Source organism: Heterodontus francisci, chromosome 4, assembly GCF_036365525.1.
Source record: "Heterodontus francisci isolate sHetFra1 chromosome 4, sHetFra1.hap1, whole genome shotgun sequence".
NCBI lineage: Eukaryota > Metazoa > Chordata > Chondrichthyes > Heterodontiformes > Heterodontidae > Heterodontus > Heterodontus francisci.
In genome coordinates, this window is record NC_090374.1 from 76,971,126 (window position 1) to 76,990,051 (window position 18,926).

Sequence of the window (18,926 nt, forward strand, 5' to 3'; positions counted from 1 at the left end):
TACTTAAATGTGCCATTGTGCATTGGATCCTGGCAGCTCTGCCACGAGCATGTGGCCTGCACGAGCGGGCCGCCATTGTTTCCATCCACCACCAATTTCTGCGGCAGGAATTTAAATTTCAGCCCATTAACTCTGTTTCTCCCTCCACAGATGTTGCCAGACCTGCTGAGTATTTCCAGCATTTTGAGTTCTTTTTGATATCTATTGGGCTGTCACCTAACTCCGCACGCTCAGACTTTAGTATCCCTGATAACAATTTTTACTGTGTTTTAAAGCAATGTTGATTGATCTTGACACACATGCCTATGTCTTATACAATACTGCTACAGTGACAACATTGTATCACTGATAATAAACAGTGACATTTGACATTGACATGGAGGTCACTTACAGCTGCCACTGGGAGAAAGATGAACCCATCCTAAACTGTAATAAAATATCATATAAACAACAGCTTTCAAGCAAAGAATGTATCTGTACATTTTTGGGAGACAAATTATATTCGATGTTCCCTTCTCTTTTTGTCTCCCTGTGCTGCAATGTATGTTCTGATAAAATGGATAATTTTTCAGCCTATGTTCATCTGTTCTGTTGTAAGGTATCTTTGCATTGCTCCCTCCATTCCTGTGTCAAATTGCTTGCCTTTCTGTGGCTTAAGTACTTTTGAAGTATAAAACAAAGGAAGTACTTACATTTATAATAACATCTTTCATGACCTCAGGACGTCCCAATGTGCTTTACAGCCAATTTTAAGTATTTTTAAAATGTAGTCACTGTTGTAATGCCAGCAACAAGGCGGTCAATTTGTACACAAGCACGAAATGGAATAAATAAGCATTTATTTTGATGGTGTTGGTTAATTGTGCACTGTTCTTCAAATAGGAAATATTTTATATACATCTGAACCAACAAACAAAACATCAATTTAAAGGCTTTTATATAAAGACAAGACTCTTTGACAATGCAGCACCCCTTCAATATTGCACTGAAATATCAACCTAGGTTAGGTATGAGCTCAGGTCCTGAACTCGGGCTTAAACCCACTATTTTCTGACTCAGGCAAATGTACAATTATTGAAATAAGCTATAAAAAAATGAATAGGGATAATAATGAGCAATGCCTAAGATTCCCTCTACTAACCATTTAACAGAACAACTTTTAATTTAAGATAAATGGATCTGAGTTCCTCTCGTTTCACTCAATAAAGACCCAGACAGCTGGGTGCAAGAGTTTGAAGGCACAAACGATTTGCATAATAATAAATAAAACATTAAAAGGAGTTAAAGAAATTATCTTTTCGTTTCTCCAAAGTGTTCCCTTCCCGCAAGTTGATCGCCATGTGGAGAATATCTTAATCCACAGATACTGCACCTGTTACACCGATGGAAACTCTGCAGCTACTACCCTTCAGCAGCAAGTCGCTGCTCTTTTTCCCCAACCCAAGGTGACCTCGGCTTCCCTCTGCTCCAAGACTCAGAGACCCCCTTGTGGGGATACCTCCAATTTCTCAATATCCCGGGGCTGTTGGTCAGTTTCACATGTTCTTACCTGAGCTTGTTAATATCTCACACGTCTCCAAACTAACCCTTGGAAAATTAAAATCATTATTTAAAACTGACCGTATATTAAAATATTGTTTTTGGATAAAACAAAATCGGTTCACTCAATGAAAGAAAAGTGTATCCGGGTAATGCGGGTCCCAAAGCCGAAAGCGAAAATAAAAGTGTTCTTGGAAACATGCAGATTGCTGGGTAAAAGTGAACGGCAAGCTGCTTGCTGATCCTGAGGATTTGAACTGAGCTGCGACTCTCTGGCCCAAGGAATCGTAAGCGAAATAGGAATTAGTATTGTACAGAGTGGAGCGTTTGAATTTTAAATACAGTGTGGAGGGGTGGGCGTGTATAATTTCTATTCCTGGTCCCTTTGGACAAGGACAGTGTATTTAAAAAAAGGCACCAAGTAAGCCATACTCACCGTAACTCTGGGGCTTAATACATATTTGAATCTAATTAATTGACATGTTGATGGGCCCTCTCATTAAAAGGTCGGTAATAGCATAGCTGTACAGCATGCGGGCAGCTATAAAGACAGGGCTAAATTGTGGCGAGTCGAAGAGACTTAGTAATTGGCAGGAAAAAAGACAGAGGCGCAAGGGGAGAGCCAACTGTGCAACAGCCCCGACAAACAAATTTCTCTGCAGCACCTGTGGAAGAGTCTGTCACTCCAGAATTGGCCTTTGTAGCCACTCCAGGCGCTGCTTCACAAACCACTGACCACCTCCAGGCGCATATCCATTGTCTCTCGAGATAAGGAGGCCCAAAGTAAGTAAAAACAGCATGATTGCCAAGAGTGGGTCCATGCTGTTCTGCATATGTAATGGTTCAGGGTTCATTTATTCGGAATTGGAGACTTAAGATGGTTCCATGCTCTGAGTTCTACATTTCTTTCTCCTTGCCTATGTGGTTTGGAAATTAAGCTGCTCAGTATTGTCTTGTTCAGATGTTTGTCTACATCTTGGTTATAAAGTGGGACAAATAACAATGTAAAGAGCCTTCAGTATGATTAATTACAGTATTTGCTAGAGACGATTAATTTACAGTTGAATACATAATTAAGGTGTAGGATACATATATCAGGGCTGCCATAACTTTGTCATGCAAATGAGTCTATTGTTTGACTGAAATCCCTCTTACACAAGTGCTAGATGTTACAGCATTTGTGATAGTTTTACTCCTAAATTTCAAGTGGCAACCCAAGTCAGCTGTGGTCAACCCAACAACACTGTGTTCCAAAATGCATTTGATAAATTTCCACACAAATGATTATTTGTTAAATACAAAGCTGTGACAATTTAGGCCAGTCCTCAGCTTTAGTAGCACTGGGCTGGTTTTCTGGGTTCTGGCAACATTGGATATGGGAACCTGAGGTTTAGCAAACTGAGCAGCTGGATGTGGCACACAGGTGGATTCCTAGTAGACACAAAGATTGGCGAGGAAGATAGCTGGCTTGAAGGGCCGAATGGCCTACTCCTGCTCCTATTTTCTATGTGTAGAATATAAGAGCAGGGAGGTTATGCTGGAGCTGTATAACTCATTGGTTAGGCCACAACTTGAGTACTGTGTGCAGTTCTGGTCACCACATTACAGAAAGGATGTAATTGCACTCGAGAGGGTACAGAAGAGATTTACGAGGATGTTGTTGGGACTGGAAAAATGCAGCTATGAGGAAAGATTGGATAGGCTGGGCTTGTTCTCCTTGGAACAGAGAAGGCTGAGGGGAGATCTGATTGAAATGTACAAAATTTTGAGGGGCCTGGATAGAGTGGAGGTGAAGGGCCTATTCACCTTAGCAGAGAGGTCAGTGACTAGGTGGCATAGATTTAAAGTGATTGGTAGAAAAATTAGAGGGAGATGAGGAAAAATGTTTTCACCCGGAGAATGGTGGGTGTCTGGAACTCACTGCCTGAAAGGACAATTGAGGCAGAAATCCTCAACTCATTTAAAAGGTGTCCGGATTGGCACCTCAAGTGCTGTAATCTGCAGGGCTACAGACCAAATGGTGGGATGAGAATGGGTGGATCGTTTTTCGGCCGGCACAGGCACAAGTGGCCTCTTTCTGCGCCTTAAACTTTCAATGGTTCTACGATTCTGATAACTATCCATGGTAAGGGGAAGGAGCCAGCATAGGCCTGACAGCATGTGGAGTAGGAGTGACCCAATTCTGGTAGTAGTGGTTTGTAAATTGCTATAAGATCTCTGTAAATATTGAATTCAGTATTTTGCATCTCCCACACACAGTCATCATTAAGTAGAATCTTTACATCTTCTGATTATCGACAAATCACAAATGAACCTAATCAGAACCAGAGTTTGAGAAGCTTCCAAGTTCATTTTAACTTATCAATTTTGATAAGGAAAAATAACTCAAATTAAGACCAGGAAGGTCACTGTGTCTGTCTGTCTCTTTCACACATGGATACACTCTCACTGTCTCTTCCAGCTTCATATGCTTTCTGAAGTTTAAAAAAAAAATCTAAAATCTATTCAAATTCACTAACTGTTTGCGTTTAAGTCATTTTCAAAAACATAAACTGAAATATGTGTAGAGACACAATTTGGCTTTTCTTCTGAGAAAAATAAATAGAATGGTTATAATTTGAGCATAAACAAAGCTACACCAGGTTGGTAAGCAGTATAGATTTTAATTCTCTACTTATTTCTGTTTCCCTGCATTTCTCACATAAATAGACTATGGTTTTAAAAAAGCCCAATATAAATTTTACTTGAATACATTTTCTTCTAACTTTACTTCAAATAATTTTGCAAATCAACCAAGGAAGTACTGCTGGAAGCTGGTGAGAAACAACGGAGTATTTGGGCTGACTAAATGCTACAGATGAATCTTACAAAACTGGATGAGAAGTTAAACCGAGGCCCTATCTGTCCTCTCAGGTGGACATAAAAGATCCTATAGCACTATTTCAATGAAGAGCAGGGGTGTTCCCCCAGTGCCCAGTTTCTCAAGCAACATCGCTTAAAACATATTATCTGGTTATTGTCTCTTGCTATTTGTGGAACCCCAGTGCGCATTACATTTTTATAGCACATATAATGTAGTTAAAGAAACATCCCAAGATGCTTAACAACAGCAATATCAATAAGAACATTTTTGACTCTGAGCCACAGAAGGGGATATCAGTACAAATGATCAAAAGCTTAGTCAAAGAGGTAGGTTTTAAGGAACATCTTAAAAGATGGGAGAGAGTTAGAGAGGCAGAAAGATTTATGAGTTCCAGATCTTAGGGCCAAGGCAGCTGAAAGCACAACCGCCAATGCTGGAGGAATTAAAATCAGAAAAACACAAGATGCCAGGATTGGAAGAATGCAACAATCTCAAAGGCTTGTAGGGCTGGAGGTGGCTACAGAGATAGGGTGGTGCAATGCACTGGAGGGATTTGAAAACAAGGTGATGATTTTAGAATTGAGTGTTGTTGGACCGGGAGTCAGTGAAGGTCAGCATAAGCAGTGTTGATAGGATAGGTGAATAAGATTTGGAGTGAGTTAAGATATGGGCAGCAGAGCTTTGGATGAACGCTAGTTTATATAGGGTGGAAGATGGGAGGTGGCCAGGAGAGCATTGGAATAATCAAGTATAGTGGTAACAAAGGCACAGAGGAGGATTTCAGCAGTGGATCAGCTGAGACAGGGCAGAGTCAGGTGATATTACGGAGGTGGAAATAGACAGTCTTGGTGTTGATGTTGTTACGGCCACATGGTGAGGGGTGTGGGTGGTTCCCACTGTTCAACTCCCACCCGACCGCAGCAAGTGTTTTCTGTTATTAGGTTTAACCCCTTTGTGTTTTACTTGTCAAATAAATAGACAGAGAAAGATTTTCCTGTAGCTTTAAATTAAAAGATTAATTATTTATTGATCAATACACCTTATCCCGAAATTGTTTCAACCACATCCCCGCGCGCGCACACGCACACGCACACGCACACGCACACACACACACACGAAGACACAGATAGAGAAGAAAAGGGTAAGTGATTTTAAGTGGGGTAGGTTTCAGGGGTCATGGTAAACCTGTTGAATTCTCTCGGAAGTCAAGTTCTCCTTGGTTGCAGGCCTGAGGTGTTTGTAGGTTTCTCTCTTGGTTGAAAATTCAGTTGAAGATAGTTGATCACTTCTAATTCACTGCTGCATATATAATGACTTAGGATTTTACAGCTCCATGTGGTGACCAATAATGGCTTAAGATGTGGCTACTTCACACTTTCTTTGTTTCAGAAGAGCCTGTTCAATTCAAAAGTGTCTCTTGATGGGTTCAGGATGAGAATAATCCGCTTATGATGTTTCCACTTATAGGAACATAAGAACAGAAGTAGGCCATTCAGCCCATCGAGCCTGCTCTGCCATTCAATATGATCATGGCTGATCATTCACTTCAATGCCTTTTTCTCACACTATCCCCATATCCCTTTATGTCATTTGTATTTAGAAATCTGTCAATCTCTGCTTTAAACAAACTCAATGACTGAGTTTCCACAGCCCTCTGGGGTAGAGAATTCCAAAGATTCACAACCCTCTCAGTAAAGAAATTTTTCCTCATCTCTGTCCTAAATGGCTTCCCCCTTATTTTGAAATTGTGTCCCCTGGTTTTAGACTCCTCAACTAGGGGAAACATCTTCCTGCATCTACCTTGCAGTAAATCATCGGGGTTGAAATCAGTGAAAGCAAGATAAATCAGGAAATGGTAATGTTGAGCTTGGGTTTTAAATGCCTCAATATTTTAGGAGGAAAGAAGAACTGAGGGTGTCATGGAACAATAAAATGGAGGAAACTTCCAGAAAATTGAGTTCTTGTATGGCATAGTAATGTGATGACACCAAAAAACACATATTTTCTAAAGAAAACGAGCCATTGGTTCTATTACTGCTGCAACTGTAACTGTAGGAAATGTGTTGATAGATTAGATTTCTTTTACAGTATTTGCAGTATGGTGCTAAGAAAACATTTGTTGTTTAGCACAGGATTTGAACAGTCACCAATGCAGCTATTTATTCAGTAGTTGGATGGGCATAATTCCAAAACCATATTCTTGTAATTGTGTAAAATGTATTTTACTGCAAGGTGTGCAGAGTTTAAGACATTTTCTGATTCTCTGGCGGTAATCTATGAATACGGGTTAGATAACTTACACCAGAATGTATTACTATTAGTTCAAATTATTGACATTGCATTATTACAAATGTTTTGTACTTTTAGATTCCCTGACAATTTGGAGAATGCTGTTGAAGCAGAAGATGTTGTTCCTGACTCTTGGAGTGCTGTTTCAGGTCATTCTGTGCACTAGTGACCATGATAGTAGAGACTTTCCTTCAGCTACTAATGGTCAGAAGTTTCCTTGGAACAAGATGAGGCTACCTGATAGGATCATGCCAGTCCACTATGACCTTCTGATACACCCAAATTTGACCACTCTAAACTTCACCGGATTAGCTAGGATTCAGATTTTTGTCAATCAAGAAACCAGCTCCATCATCCTCCATAGCAAGTATTTGGAAATCACAAAGGCAACTATTGCATTAACAAAAGATGGGGCTACTTACCCGGAAAGCAGTTTGCACATTTTAGAATATCCGCCATATGAGCAAATAGCACTAGAGGCTGCCAAGCCTCTAGGCAGTGGAGAGAAGTACATTATTAACATCTACTATGCAGCCAATTTATCTGATGGCTTCTACGGCTTTTACAAAAGTAGTTATCGAACACCAGATGGCAAAACAAGGTAAGCTGTTAACATATTTCAGTTTAGAAAGAGTTGGTACTTCTTTCTCTTTGGATGCAATACTCTGATTGTGGCCTAACCAGAGCTTTATAGAGGTTCATCAAAAATTCCCTGCTTTTGTACTCAATACCTCTATTTATGAAGCCGAAGATCCCATATGCTTTGCTAACTACTCTCTTAATATGTCCCGTCACCTTCAAGGATCTGTGCGTCTGAAACTCAGGTCCCTCTGTTCCTGCACACTCTTTAAAACTGTGCCATTAAGTACATATTGCCTCTCCCTGTCTCCTCTGTTAAAATGCATCACCTCACACTTCTCTGTATTAAATTCCATTTGCCACTTATATGGCCATTCTGCTAGCCTATCTATGTTCTGTTGCAGTCGCTTGGTATCATCCTCACTGTCTGCCCCACCTCCAAGTTTGATATTATCAGCAAATTTTGAAATGTTATTCTATCCCAATATCCAGGTTTTTTATATATAGCAAAAAAAGCAGTGGTCCAAGCACTGACCTTGGGGAACACCACTGTCTACCATCCTCCAGTCTGAAAAACAACCATTTACTAGAACTCGCTGTTTTCTGTCCTAAAGCCAATTTTTTATCCAAGTTGATAAGCTGATAGGGGCGGCACAGCCTCACAGCTCCAGTGACCTGGGTTCAGTTCTGAGTACTGCCTGTGTGGGGTTTGTAAGTTCTCCCTGTGACTGTGTGGGTTTCCGCCAGGTGCTCCGGTTTCCTCCCACAGCCAAAGACTTGCAGGTTGATAGGTAAATTGGCTACTGTAAGTTGCCCCTAGTGTAGGTAGCTGGTAGGAGAATTGAGGGAAGATGGGGATGTGGTAGGGAATATGGGATTAATGTAGGATTAGTATAAATGGGTGGTTGATGGTCAGCACAGACTCGGTGGGCTGAAGGGCCTGTTTCAGTGCTGTATCACTCTATGACTGACACTAACCCTCCTAGTCCATGAACCTCAATTTTGTTAACCAGCCTTTCATGTGGTACTTTGTCAAACGTTTTCTTAAAATCGATGTAGACAATAGCCATTGCATTTCCTTCATCAACCTTCTCTGTTACTTCCTGAAAAATATCAATTAGATTAGCGAAGCATGATCTGCCTTTTACAAATGCGTACTAGCTCTCCTTAATTGGCTCAAACCTCTCCAAGTGCCTGTTAATTTCACCCCCCCCCCCCCCGATATTGTCTCTGAAACCTTACCCACCATTAAGGGAACCCTTCATTAGATTTGGCATTCATCTATCATTACCTTTCAGACATTGACTATATGTAAAAGCAAAATACTGCGGATGCTGGAAATCTGAAATAAAAACAAGAAATGCTGGAAATACTCAGCAGGTCTGGCAGCATCTGTGGAGAGAGAAGCAGAGTTAACGTTTCGGGTCGGAAGGGTCACTGACCCGAAACATTAACTCTGCTTCTCTCTCCACAGATGCTGCCAGACCTGCTGAGTATTTCCAGCATTTCTTGTTGACTATATGTTGCCTAATTCCAGTTATTAATTCAAGCTAATAAATCTCCCATGGCTTTGCCAAGAAAGTCAGTGCAAAAGGAATCTCCCTTAGACTTTATTAATGATGATGTCAGTATAGGTATGGGATCTACAACTTACGGAGCTCCATTTAATGATAGAAGGATGCGGCTGCAGATGTGACAGCGTGCCATAGGATGGTGTTGCACAAACAAGGGGCTGAATTTTGTGCCCATCCCGACGGCAGGATTCGTGGCGGGGGGGATCGGAGAATCAGAGCAGAATCACCCACCACGGAACCCAACAGTGGGAATCCCAATTCCGATTCTCCCTGGGGCGTGTGAGGCCGATGATAGCCTTCCTGCCCAGAGGCCAAATAAGAGCAACTTCCTGCCGCCACTGGGATTTTACCAGTGATGGGGGTCGGGGGGGGGGGGGGTCTCCGCTGCGAGGGAAGGACACCTTGGAAAATGAAGCGCACTCCCTGCGTGCTTGGAGGGGGGTGGGGGGGGTGGTGGTTGCTGGGTCCCTCCTTTGTGGGCAATTTGTGGCCCATGGAGGACCCCCACAGGGAACAAATGTACCCCACAGGAGCCCCCCCCACCCCCTGGACCAAACGTGCACCAACCTGACCCGGGCCTTCGGACTGGCCCTGGTGACCCTGTCTCACCCACCTCTTGTCCGTGATTCCAGCACTGGGTCTGGGTCCGAGGCCTTTGCAGTACTAGTAATGGCCAATACTCCTGGTAGCGCTGCTGACACTGCTGAGCTGCTGGCCCTGTGACTGGCCGGTAGCTATTGGGGTGGGACCCCGTCCCTATTTAGTCTTTAAACAGAAGGGGATCCCACCTCCTTAAACTTTGACTCCAAGAGACCAGAGGATCACTTCAGGGGTCTGAAAAAATGCAGAGGCAGGGTTCCACCCGCCTTTCGGCTCAGCCCGGGAGCCCCGCAAATTTAACGTATTATAGATCTCGAGTATTAAGTTTTTATTTTCACTCTTACTGAAATATAATAAAGATTCTGTTTACTGTGATATTGCCAATTTGTGTTCTTATCTGCACATATTTGGAATCTCTTATTAATGAGTTTTGAAGTGTTTTGGTTATCAATATTATTTTAGGGAGTTTGTAGCACATTGGGCTATTTCACTTTTCTCATTTGTATTGTATTTTTTCTATAAATTATGTGAAACATAGGACAATTGGCTCTCATTTGAACTTATTAAGATTGGTTGCACTTGATATATTCTGATGTGCAGAAACATAAGTATCCCCATTATGTCTGGATGACGTAAGTGTAGAATTTGTTATTCAAATAGAATATGATTAAAGGTGACATTTTAAATGATTTTTCTCATGGTTCAAGAGGTGTCCAGGCAAATGCTGGTTTCTACATTATTACCAATTGAATAGACAGTATATGCAAGTATTGTAAAAAAAATGCATTTAAGTTTGTTCCATATTCAATTAGTTTGAATTCAGTTCTTTTATGAATTATTTATATTGTAGACTTCTTGCATCTACCCATTTTGAACCCACATCGGCACGGATGGCCTTTCCATGTTTTGATGAACCATCTTTTAAAGCCAACTTCTCAATTAAGCTAAGAAGAGAAAAGCAACATATTGCACTGTCTAACATGCCCATGGTATGAAATTTTCATTCTGTGATTTAACTATCGTAATCCCAATATTTCTAATCATAGGATCTTCTTAGCTTCATCTGTAGTCAACAAAATGGAATGTTATATGAATGTGCCATGGCTCAATTACTAAGTACTCACTAAATACAGATTTTTAAAGATAAGTTTTACAACAAGCAGTTAAATGACACACCCTACCTAATACTTTTAAAATATTAGGGGTCAAAATTTCCGGGAGTCTCCTACTTTAACTGTGGCAGGAGTTCAGGGGAGACCCAGTTCACTGGGCCTCCACTGTATCTGGAAGTTTCATTTTTACCTTATAATGGGTGAAACTTGTGTCTGCCCCTTGCAAAGCAAATAATGGATGGGGGCAAAGCTAAAGGTAAGGATTCCTTAAGCTAGGGGTTTCTGCTTCTGAATCTGGAAGCAGATCCAGTGTCACTCAGTGAGGTGTACTGACCTCCATAAGGGTATGTGTGGGATTCACCATTGGGGTCTAGCCCAGGCAATCAGCCTGGATCCATAAAGAATTTAATTCTTTAAACCATTGTGGACAACCTTACTGGAGTCAGGGAGGGGTCTGAGCAATACGTGCCCTTGCTGGCAAATGGGCTGGCACTAGAGTTTGTGGCAGGCATTGGTAGGCAAGTGTCAGAGATGCACCTGCTGTGGCATTGGTGCCTACCTGGCCCATGCAAATGAGCCCACAAATTCTGGCAGGATCAGTGCTGGAGGGCAATATCAGGTTTAATCCCAGTATAACCACCAGTAACACAACCTGAGGAATTTCAGAGTCCAGATAGTCAGATCAACTGGTACATTTTGACTATAAAGTGAATATAAATGTTCTACAAAATAGTAGGAGCTGCTACATTTGAAATATATCTTGGTGTCTTTCCTGAAACTATCGATTATATTTTCTGTAGATTAAATCTTTCCCAGTAGGAGAAGGACTTTTTGAAGACCAGTTTGATGTGAGTGTGAGGATGAGCACATACTTGGTGGCCTTCATTATCTGTGACTTTAAATCTGTCAGTGCAGTAACATCAACAGGAATTAAGGTGAGCTTTGTATTGGCGTTCAATGGCATTACCATCACTGAATCCCCCACTATCAACATCCTGGGGATCACCATTGACCAGAAACTCCTATGGCTACAAGAACAGGTCAGAGGCTGGGAATTCTGCAGAGACTAACTCACCTCCTGTCTCCCCAATGCCCGTCCGCCAGGCACAAGGCACAAGTCAGGAGTGTGATGGAATATTCTCCACTTGCCTGGATGGGTGCAGCTCCAACAACACTCAAGAAGCTCGACACCATCCAGGACAAAGCAGCCTGCTTGATTGGCACACCATCCACTACCTTCAACATTCACTCCCTCCACCACCGACACACAGTGGCAGCAGTGTGTACCATCTACAAGATGCACTGCAGCAACGCACCAAGGCTCCCTCAACAGCACCTTCCAAACCCACGACCTCTACCACCTGTAAGGACAAGGGCTGCAAATGCATGGGAACACCACCACCTGCAAGTTCCCCTCCAAGCCACACACCATCCTGACTTGGACACCATCATTCCTTTACTGTTGCTGGGTCAAAATCCTGGAATTCCCTTCCTAATAGCACTGTTGGTGTACCTATACTCCAAAGACTGCAAGAAGGCAGCTCACCACCACCTTCTCGACAGAAATTAGTGATGGGCAATAAATGCTGGAATAGTCAGCGATGCCCACATCCCATGAACGAATTTTAAAAATGGCAGGTGGCGAGCACGTTCTCAATCCGAGCTGCAATGTGCCACCAATCATATTGGTAAAGACTCATGCATAAGCATCCAGAGGGTGCATATAAAACCGGCTTTTTGCATATGCAACTAAGAGCCTTTTTTGAGGTGGCCTTTGCAAGTTTATGACTGACAACAGTCTGTACCTTGCATTGTGTAGTCAGTAGGCTCAGCCACTTGGCAGACAAATGAGCAGTCTTTAGTGGGACCACTGAAGGCTGCCACCGGAAAGGTAAGTTCCTGTGATCCTGCCATTGGCCTCTTTAGGCATGTGCATTGCATTGGGATTCGAGTGCTATCCACTTTCTATGCCAAGAATCACAAACAAGCGTTTGCCATTTTTTGTGAGTTAGGGATCACTGACTTAAAATTCACACTGGAGTTTGGAAATCTGTTAAATCTAGGATTTGGAAATGAACATCTATAGCCTGAAGCTCTGAAGGGGATGTTTCCTTCAAATAAAGCTAAATACATTCTAAAGACTTCCCTATTCTGTCATATAATTGTTTCCTGAGTATGCAGGCATTCGACTTTTATTTGTGAATCTTGTATTCCAACAGGTGTCTATTTATGCTGCTCCAGATAAGTGGAGTCAAACACATTATGCACTAGAGGCAGCAGTGAAACTATTGGAGTTTTATGAGCAGTACTTCAATATCTACTACCCACTTCCAAAGCAGGGTAAGTCAAACACAAGTTTTCAATATAGATATGAAGGAAAGGATATTGTACAATCAGACCAAGCAAGTTAGAATAAAAGCAAAATACTGCAGATGCTGGAAATCGGAAATAAAAACAGGAAGTGCTGGAACTACTCAGCAGGTCAGGTAGCATCTGTGGAGAGAGAAGCAGAGTTAACGTTTCAGGTCTGTGATCTTTTATCAGAAGCAAGTAAGAAGGTGGAGGGAAAATTGGAACCAAGAAAGGGAAGAGGGTAGGAAACAGAGGGGAGGGAGATGAGGGAAGAAGAAGAGGTGGAGGCGAGGGCTCATGGGAAGGAGATTGGATAGGGGAGCAAAGGCTGAGAACCTGGGGGTGGCCGGGGGTGGGGGGGAGGTGAGGTGGTGGGGAGGAGCTTCCTGGCGGGTATCCGATCCCTTCAGTGACTACACTTCAAAAGTACTTCATTGTCTGTAAAGCACTTTGGGTCATCCTAAGGTTGTGAAAGGCACTCTATAAATGCAAGTTCTTTCTTTTAAAGTGCCAGGGATCATTTTGCTTTATTAAAGGTGCCAAATTAAGTGGAAGTTGTTGAATATGGCTTCTGTTTTACATTATGTGATATTGTGTGACATTGTACTTGTTACTCATACAAAATATTAATGAGCCAGCATGTTAAGAGACAATGCAATGAGAACTGTTGTATTTTTAGATTTAGTTGCGATCCCAGATTTTCAGTCAGGAGCCATGGAGAACTGGGGTTTAACAACTTACAGGGAGACATCGCTACTCTATCATCCTGAAACTTCCTCAGCATCAGATAAACTATGGATTACCATGGTGATAGGTCATGAACTGGCTCATCAGGTATTGTCTGTCTCATGCAATCTGCATTTATTAAGGCTTGTACTGAGCTTCGAGAATTTATTGCATGCTGGTTGGCTTCATAATTCCATCAAATACAGTACCTAATAGGTAATAGTTGACAAAGGTCATTGTCTAATATGCAATTACAGCTCCATTATAAATTTTTATTGTCTGTTAATCAAGGTCAATAACAGTTTCACTCAAAAGACTAGTGACCAAGACCACAGGTTCATTATGTACCTGTTCAGATTATGTTTACTGTTTCGGCGTTAAAGGATATGCAAAATGCTCCAAGGGAACGACTTGCAAAAGTGCTCAACTGGTTTCAGATCAAAGAAAAATGTAGATCTATCACCATGTTATAGTTATTGAACATGTTTTCTGTGTAACCATGGCTCTCTTGGTAGAACTCTCAACTCTGAGTCAGAAAGTTGTGAGTTCAACTCCTACTCCAGGACTTCAGTGCAAAATCTAGAGTGACACCCCAATGTGGTACTGAGGGAGTGCTGCACTGTCAGAAGTGCCATCTTTCACATGAAATATTAAACTGAGGCCCCACCTGCCCTCTCACATGGATGTAAAGATCTCATGGCACTATTTAAAGAAGAGCAGAGGAGTTATACCTGGTGTCATGACCAATATTTAGTCCTCAATCAACATCACAATAGATTATCTGGTCATTATCATGTCACTATTGCACTGTGGAAGCGTGCTGTACGCAAAATTGGATGTCACATTTCCTACACTTCAAAAGGACTTCATTGACTTTGAGATATCCTGTGCTCATGAAAGTTGCTATATAAATGCGAGGCTAATGCCCTGAGGACATGGGTTCAAATCCCACCGCAGCAGCTGGTGGAAATTAAATTCAGTTAATTCATTTTAAAAAATCTAGAATTGAAAGCTAGTCTTAGTAATGGTGCCATGAAACTATTACCGATTGCTATAAAAATCCATCTGGTTCACTAACATCCTTTAGAGAAGGAGATCTGCTGTCCTTACCTGGTCTAGCCTACATGTGACTCCAGACCCACAGCAATGTGGTTGACTCTTAACTGCTTTCCCTCTGAAATGACCTAGCAAGACAGTCAGTAGTAAAGGGCAATTAGGGATGGGCAACAAATGCTGGCCTTGCTAGAGATGCACACATCCCAGGAAAGAATTTTAAAAAGTCTTTCTTTACTTCTTGCAGTCTGAATATTCTAAGCATGTAGATCATTCTCCTGTAATTTAACTTTATGCATCTGTTGTAATAGATGAAAAAATTCCCAGTTTCCCAGAAATACATTCCAAGTAGAACTGCTTTACCACTCGTGTAGCTATATTTTGGTAGTTATGAAAATTGGGTCCTTAGCACAACTTTTCTTAACCCAAAATGCTGAAGCTACTTGTAACCCTGCTATTACCAGATAATTCATCACATACTAGGTATTAAACCTTGAACCTATCTGCTCTATATTGCTAGGATAAACTTGCTGAGCCACATTTTATAAAAGTCTCAAAATACTTGTACAAGTTGAATTAACATCTGTAACATAGCATCCATTGCCAATATTAGTTTGAGATGAACATGTTGGGCATATTACAACAAATGCCATCTAACGTTAAAAAAAAAAGTCATAAACAAAGGCCCCAATAATAACTCCACAGGGAGAAGCATTTGTGGATGGGAAACTCAGAAATAAAGGTTTACCACAAGGCCTGCTGAATTTAACAGCAGGATACCTTTTAAAGCTTTTCGACAGGTTTCCCATTTAACAGCCAACCAGATTGACAGGCTGTCCGCCTGCTGGGCAGAAAAGCAGCTTGGGAGTGAGTGAGGTTTGGATCAGGGGTTTGGGGAGAGATCAGAGTCTTTGGGATCTGGGTCGGGGAGCGAAGAAAAGATTGGAGTCTTCAGGGTTTGGTTTTGTGGGGTGTTGGGGAGTGAACAGGATCTTCGGGATTTGGGTCAGGAGGTTTAGAGAGAGATCAGGATCTTTTGGGGCTTGAATCAGGGTGGGGTGGGATGGTGTTGGAGAGAGATCGGAGTCTTTGGGGTTTGGGTCGGGGTTGGGGAATGATTGGGTCTTCGGGTTTTGGATCAATGGGTCCAATTGTGAGGGGTTGGCCAAACGGGGAGTCCAATTACAGGGGGTAAGCCAGTTTGTCTTGTGGACCTGTGGGAAGCACTGCTGCTCCTCTTGGCCCACAAGCAGTGCAATAAAGTCACTTAGCTGATGGATCTGGACCTTCTCGTCTCCTGTCATCTGCTGGGTTTCCCAATGCCTAGGAATGCTGGCCTGCAGGTGTTAAAAATAAAGCTGAAGTTAAAATGGAGGCAGGCAACCTCCTTAAAATATTTCAATGACTGACCGGCGAACAGATTGGTTGCCTCCCCTGCCATTCTTCAATCCACTTCCATTTGGGCCAGTTACAGCATGTAGATTCAAATGTCTTTTCTGAAATAGAAACATGGTGATACATCTGTTTCATTAGCTTTTAGGAAACCATTTCCAATTAAAATCTGCATCTTAGTCCACCATAGCCATTATTTGAGAGATGGGTATGTCGTCCTTTTAGGAACCCTTGTGTTTCTATTTTGAAATTGGAAGCATAAGTTGGAAATATTAACTAATATTTACCTGCCCAGTGGAGTTTCACAGTATATAACTTCTTAATAATCAAATTAGAATTGACCACTTTTTTAAAATGCTCATTGGATCCCTAATGCATATCTTTTGTTTTAGTGGTTTGGTAACTTGGTGACAATGGCGTGGTGGAATGACATCTGGCTGAATGAAGGTTTTGCCAGGTACATGGAGTTTGTCTCTGTCGATGCCACTTATCCAGAGCTGCAAGTTGTGAGTAAACCTTTCTCACTATTGGTTACTTTATTGCAGGATATCTGGCTCTGTTTAATACTTCCTTTTAATATTGGATCTTTACAGGATGATTATTTTTTGAACACATGTTTTGGAGCAATGGGAAGAGATTCAATGAATTCATCACGTCCCATATCCACATCTGCAGAAAATCCAACTCAGATAAAGGAAATGTTTGATACTGTCTCTTATGACAAGGTAATTAGGATAGTTACTAAGAATGTCTTGTCCAATGAAACAGATTTTGAAACATGAAATAAAAACAAGAAAAGCTGGAAATATTCAGCAGGTCTGGCAGCATCTGTGGAGAGAGAAGCAGAGTTAACGTTTCAGGTCAGTGACCCTTCATCAGAACTGACCTGAAACGTTAACTCTGCTTTTCTCTCCACAGATGCTGCCAGACCTGCTGAGTATTTTCAGCATTTTTTGTTTTTATCTCAGATTTCCAGCATCTGCAGTATTTTGCTTTTATTTTGAAACATGAAGCTGGCTTATTGTCAACCTTTGGTGAGATCTTTAACTATTGCTACTAGTCAAGCTAATATCCTTATTGATATCGTTGGACGGATGAACACTAAATTCCACACAATATGCAAGCAATATTGTATCAAACATTTTAATATGTAGTCTACATTTGTTAAGAGGGCAGAATTTTCCATTTTGGGTCGGGAGCCTGACGACGGGGTCAAATGTAAGTCCTGTCCCCCACTGTATCAGGAGCAGTCACGCGACATGAATTTTGCAGGTAAGGGAGGGAGGAGACACCTCCATCTTGAGGCACCCTCTCAGCACTTTTCAAAGTTTTGAAATAAAAATGGCCACAGCTGCCAGACTACCATTATGAAGGGAAACCCCTCCACTGGTCAGCCTGCGGCCACAACTGTAACCAGGTAAGTGGGAGGGGGGGGGAATGGGGGCCTTCAAAGTCACCCTGGAGTGCTGGCCCCCAGACTGCTCTCTGGAGCAGCTGCCACACTCCCGATGCCGCTAGCCAAAATTCCATTCTACTTTCAGCACCATTCCACCATATCTCTGGGTTCTGGCCTTGGAAGAAAATTCCATCTCAACCTTGTACATGATGCAGCCTCCCCCTGTTCCTTACAAACCTAATGGAGGACGAGGGAGCAAAGTCTAGGGCAGGGATGCCAAATGGTGGACTACTTATGTCCCCAGCCCCTCAGCTGGCAGAGACAGAATTGGCAGCCGGTATGCCAAGTGAAAACAGGCACACAGGCTATTCAAGTGGCAGAAGTGAGGCCCACCGAAGGGTCCAGATGACGATCCAGGTCTGGACCCCTGAAGAGAGAGAATTTTTATAATAAGAGTTTCCCCCCGTTCTATATTCTTTCCAGGGGACCCCACTATCAGTAATGACAGTATTCAGATGATTTTCCAGCCTTTTAAGCATTCTACGTGCACTCCCAGTGATGTAGGGACACACATTGTTCAGAAAAAAATGGAATGGACCTCCCCCCTAATCCCACAAGTTTTGGGGTCAACAGTGGAGGCTCCAGATGGATGCAAGCTGGCATTTCTGCCAGAAGGGACCCATCCACACATCTTCAGGGCCTCTTTCAAATGTTTTTGAAGATTCCATTTCATGGTATTTTACAGTTTTCTTGAGCTGTCTAACTTTCACCTCCTTCCCCAACTTTAAGCATAACCTTAAATACCTTAGTATTTGATCTTGTAGTCCAGATCACACAATCGTTACAGTGAAGAAGGAGGTCATTTGGCCCATCATGTCTGCACCAGCACTCTGAAAGAGCAACTCCCTCAGTTCCATTTCCCTGCCTTCTCCCCATAACCCTGCACATTCTTCCTTTTTTATATAACTGTCTAATTCCCTTTTGAATGCTTCAATTGAACCTGCCTCCACCACGTTCTCAGGCAGAGCATTCCAGTCCTTAACCACTCGCTGTGTGAAAAAGTTTTCCCTCATGTCACTTTTGCTTCTCTTACCAAATACTTTAAACCTGTACCCTCTCGTTCTCGATCCTTGCACAATTGGAAACAGTTTCTGTCTATCTACTCTGTCCAGACCTCTCATTATTTTGAATACCTCTATCAAATCACCTCTCAGCCTACTCTTCTGCAAGGAAAACAGCGGCACAGTGGCGCAGTGGTTAGCACTGCAGCCTCACAGCTCCAGGGACCCGGGTTCGATTCTGGGTACTGCCTGTGTGGAGTTTGCAAGTTCTCCCTGTGTCTGCGTGGGTTTTCTCCGGGTGCTCCGGTTTCCTCCCACATGCCAAAGACTTGCAGGTTGATAGGTTAATTGGCCATTATAAATTGCCCCTAGTATAGGTAGGTGGTAGGG

General features: G+C 42.3%; 2 protein-coding genes across 6 annotated transcripts in view; one reads left to right on the forward strand and one right to left on the reverse strand.

The window, feature by feature from the left end:
- LOC137369100 (endoplasmic reticulum aminopeptidase 1-like) overlaps window positions 1-1,713 on the reverse strand; it is a 171,501-nt gene extending 169,788 nt beyond the window's left edge. The window contains exon 1 of one of the 3 annotated variants that reach the window (XM_068029747.1): window positions 1,550-1,713. The gene's annotated coding sequence lies outside the window, so the exon portion shown is untranslated. Of the gene's footprint in view, window positions 1-1,372; window positions 1,448-1,549 lie in introns of those variants that run through there. The other 2 variants (XM_068029748.1, XM_068029749.1) reach the window with 2 other exon arrangements.
- Window positions 1-18,926, forward strand: part of LOC137369099 (endoplasmic reticulum aminopeptidase 2-like) — a 67,953-nt gene that overhangs the window by 11,922 nt on the left and 37,105 nt on the right. The window contains exons 1-8 of one of the 3 annotated variants that reach the window (XM_068029743.1): window positions 1,721-1,826; window positions 6,770-7,292; window positions 10,295-10,433; window positions 11,357-11,491; window positions 12,776-12,896; window positions 13,588-13,742; window positions 16,472-16,585; window positions 16,673-16,804. In XM_068029743.1, the coding sequence (XP_067885844.1) occupies window positions 6,790-7,292; window positions 10,295-10,433; window positions 11,357-11,491; window positions 12,776-12,896; window positions 13,588-13,742; window positions 16,472-16,585; window positions 16,673-16,804 (1,299 nt within the window). In that variant the 5' untranslated portion in view covers window positions 1,721-1,826; window positions 6,770-6,789. Of the gene's footprint in view, window positions 1-1,720; window positions 1,827-1,878; window positions 2,323-6,769; window positions 7,293-10,294; window positions 10,434-11,356; window positions 11,492-12,775; window positions 12,897-13,587; window positions 13,743-16,471; window positions 16,586-16,672; window positions 16,805-18,926 lie in introns of those variants that run through there. The other 2 variants (XM_068029744.1, XM_068029742.1) reach the window with 2 other exon arrangements.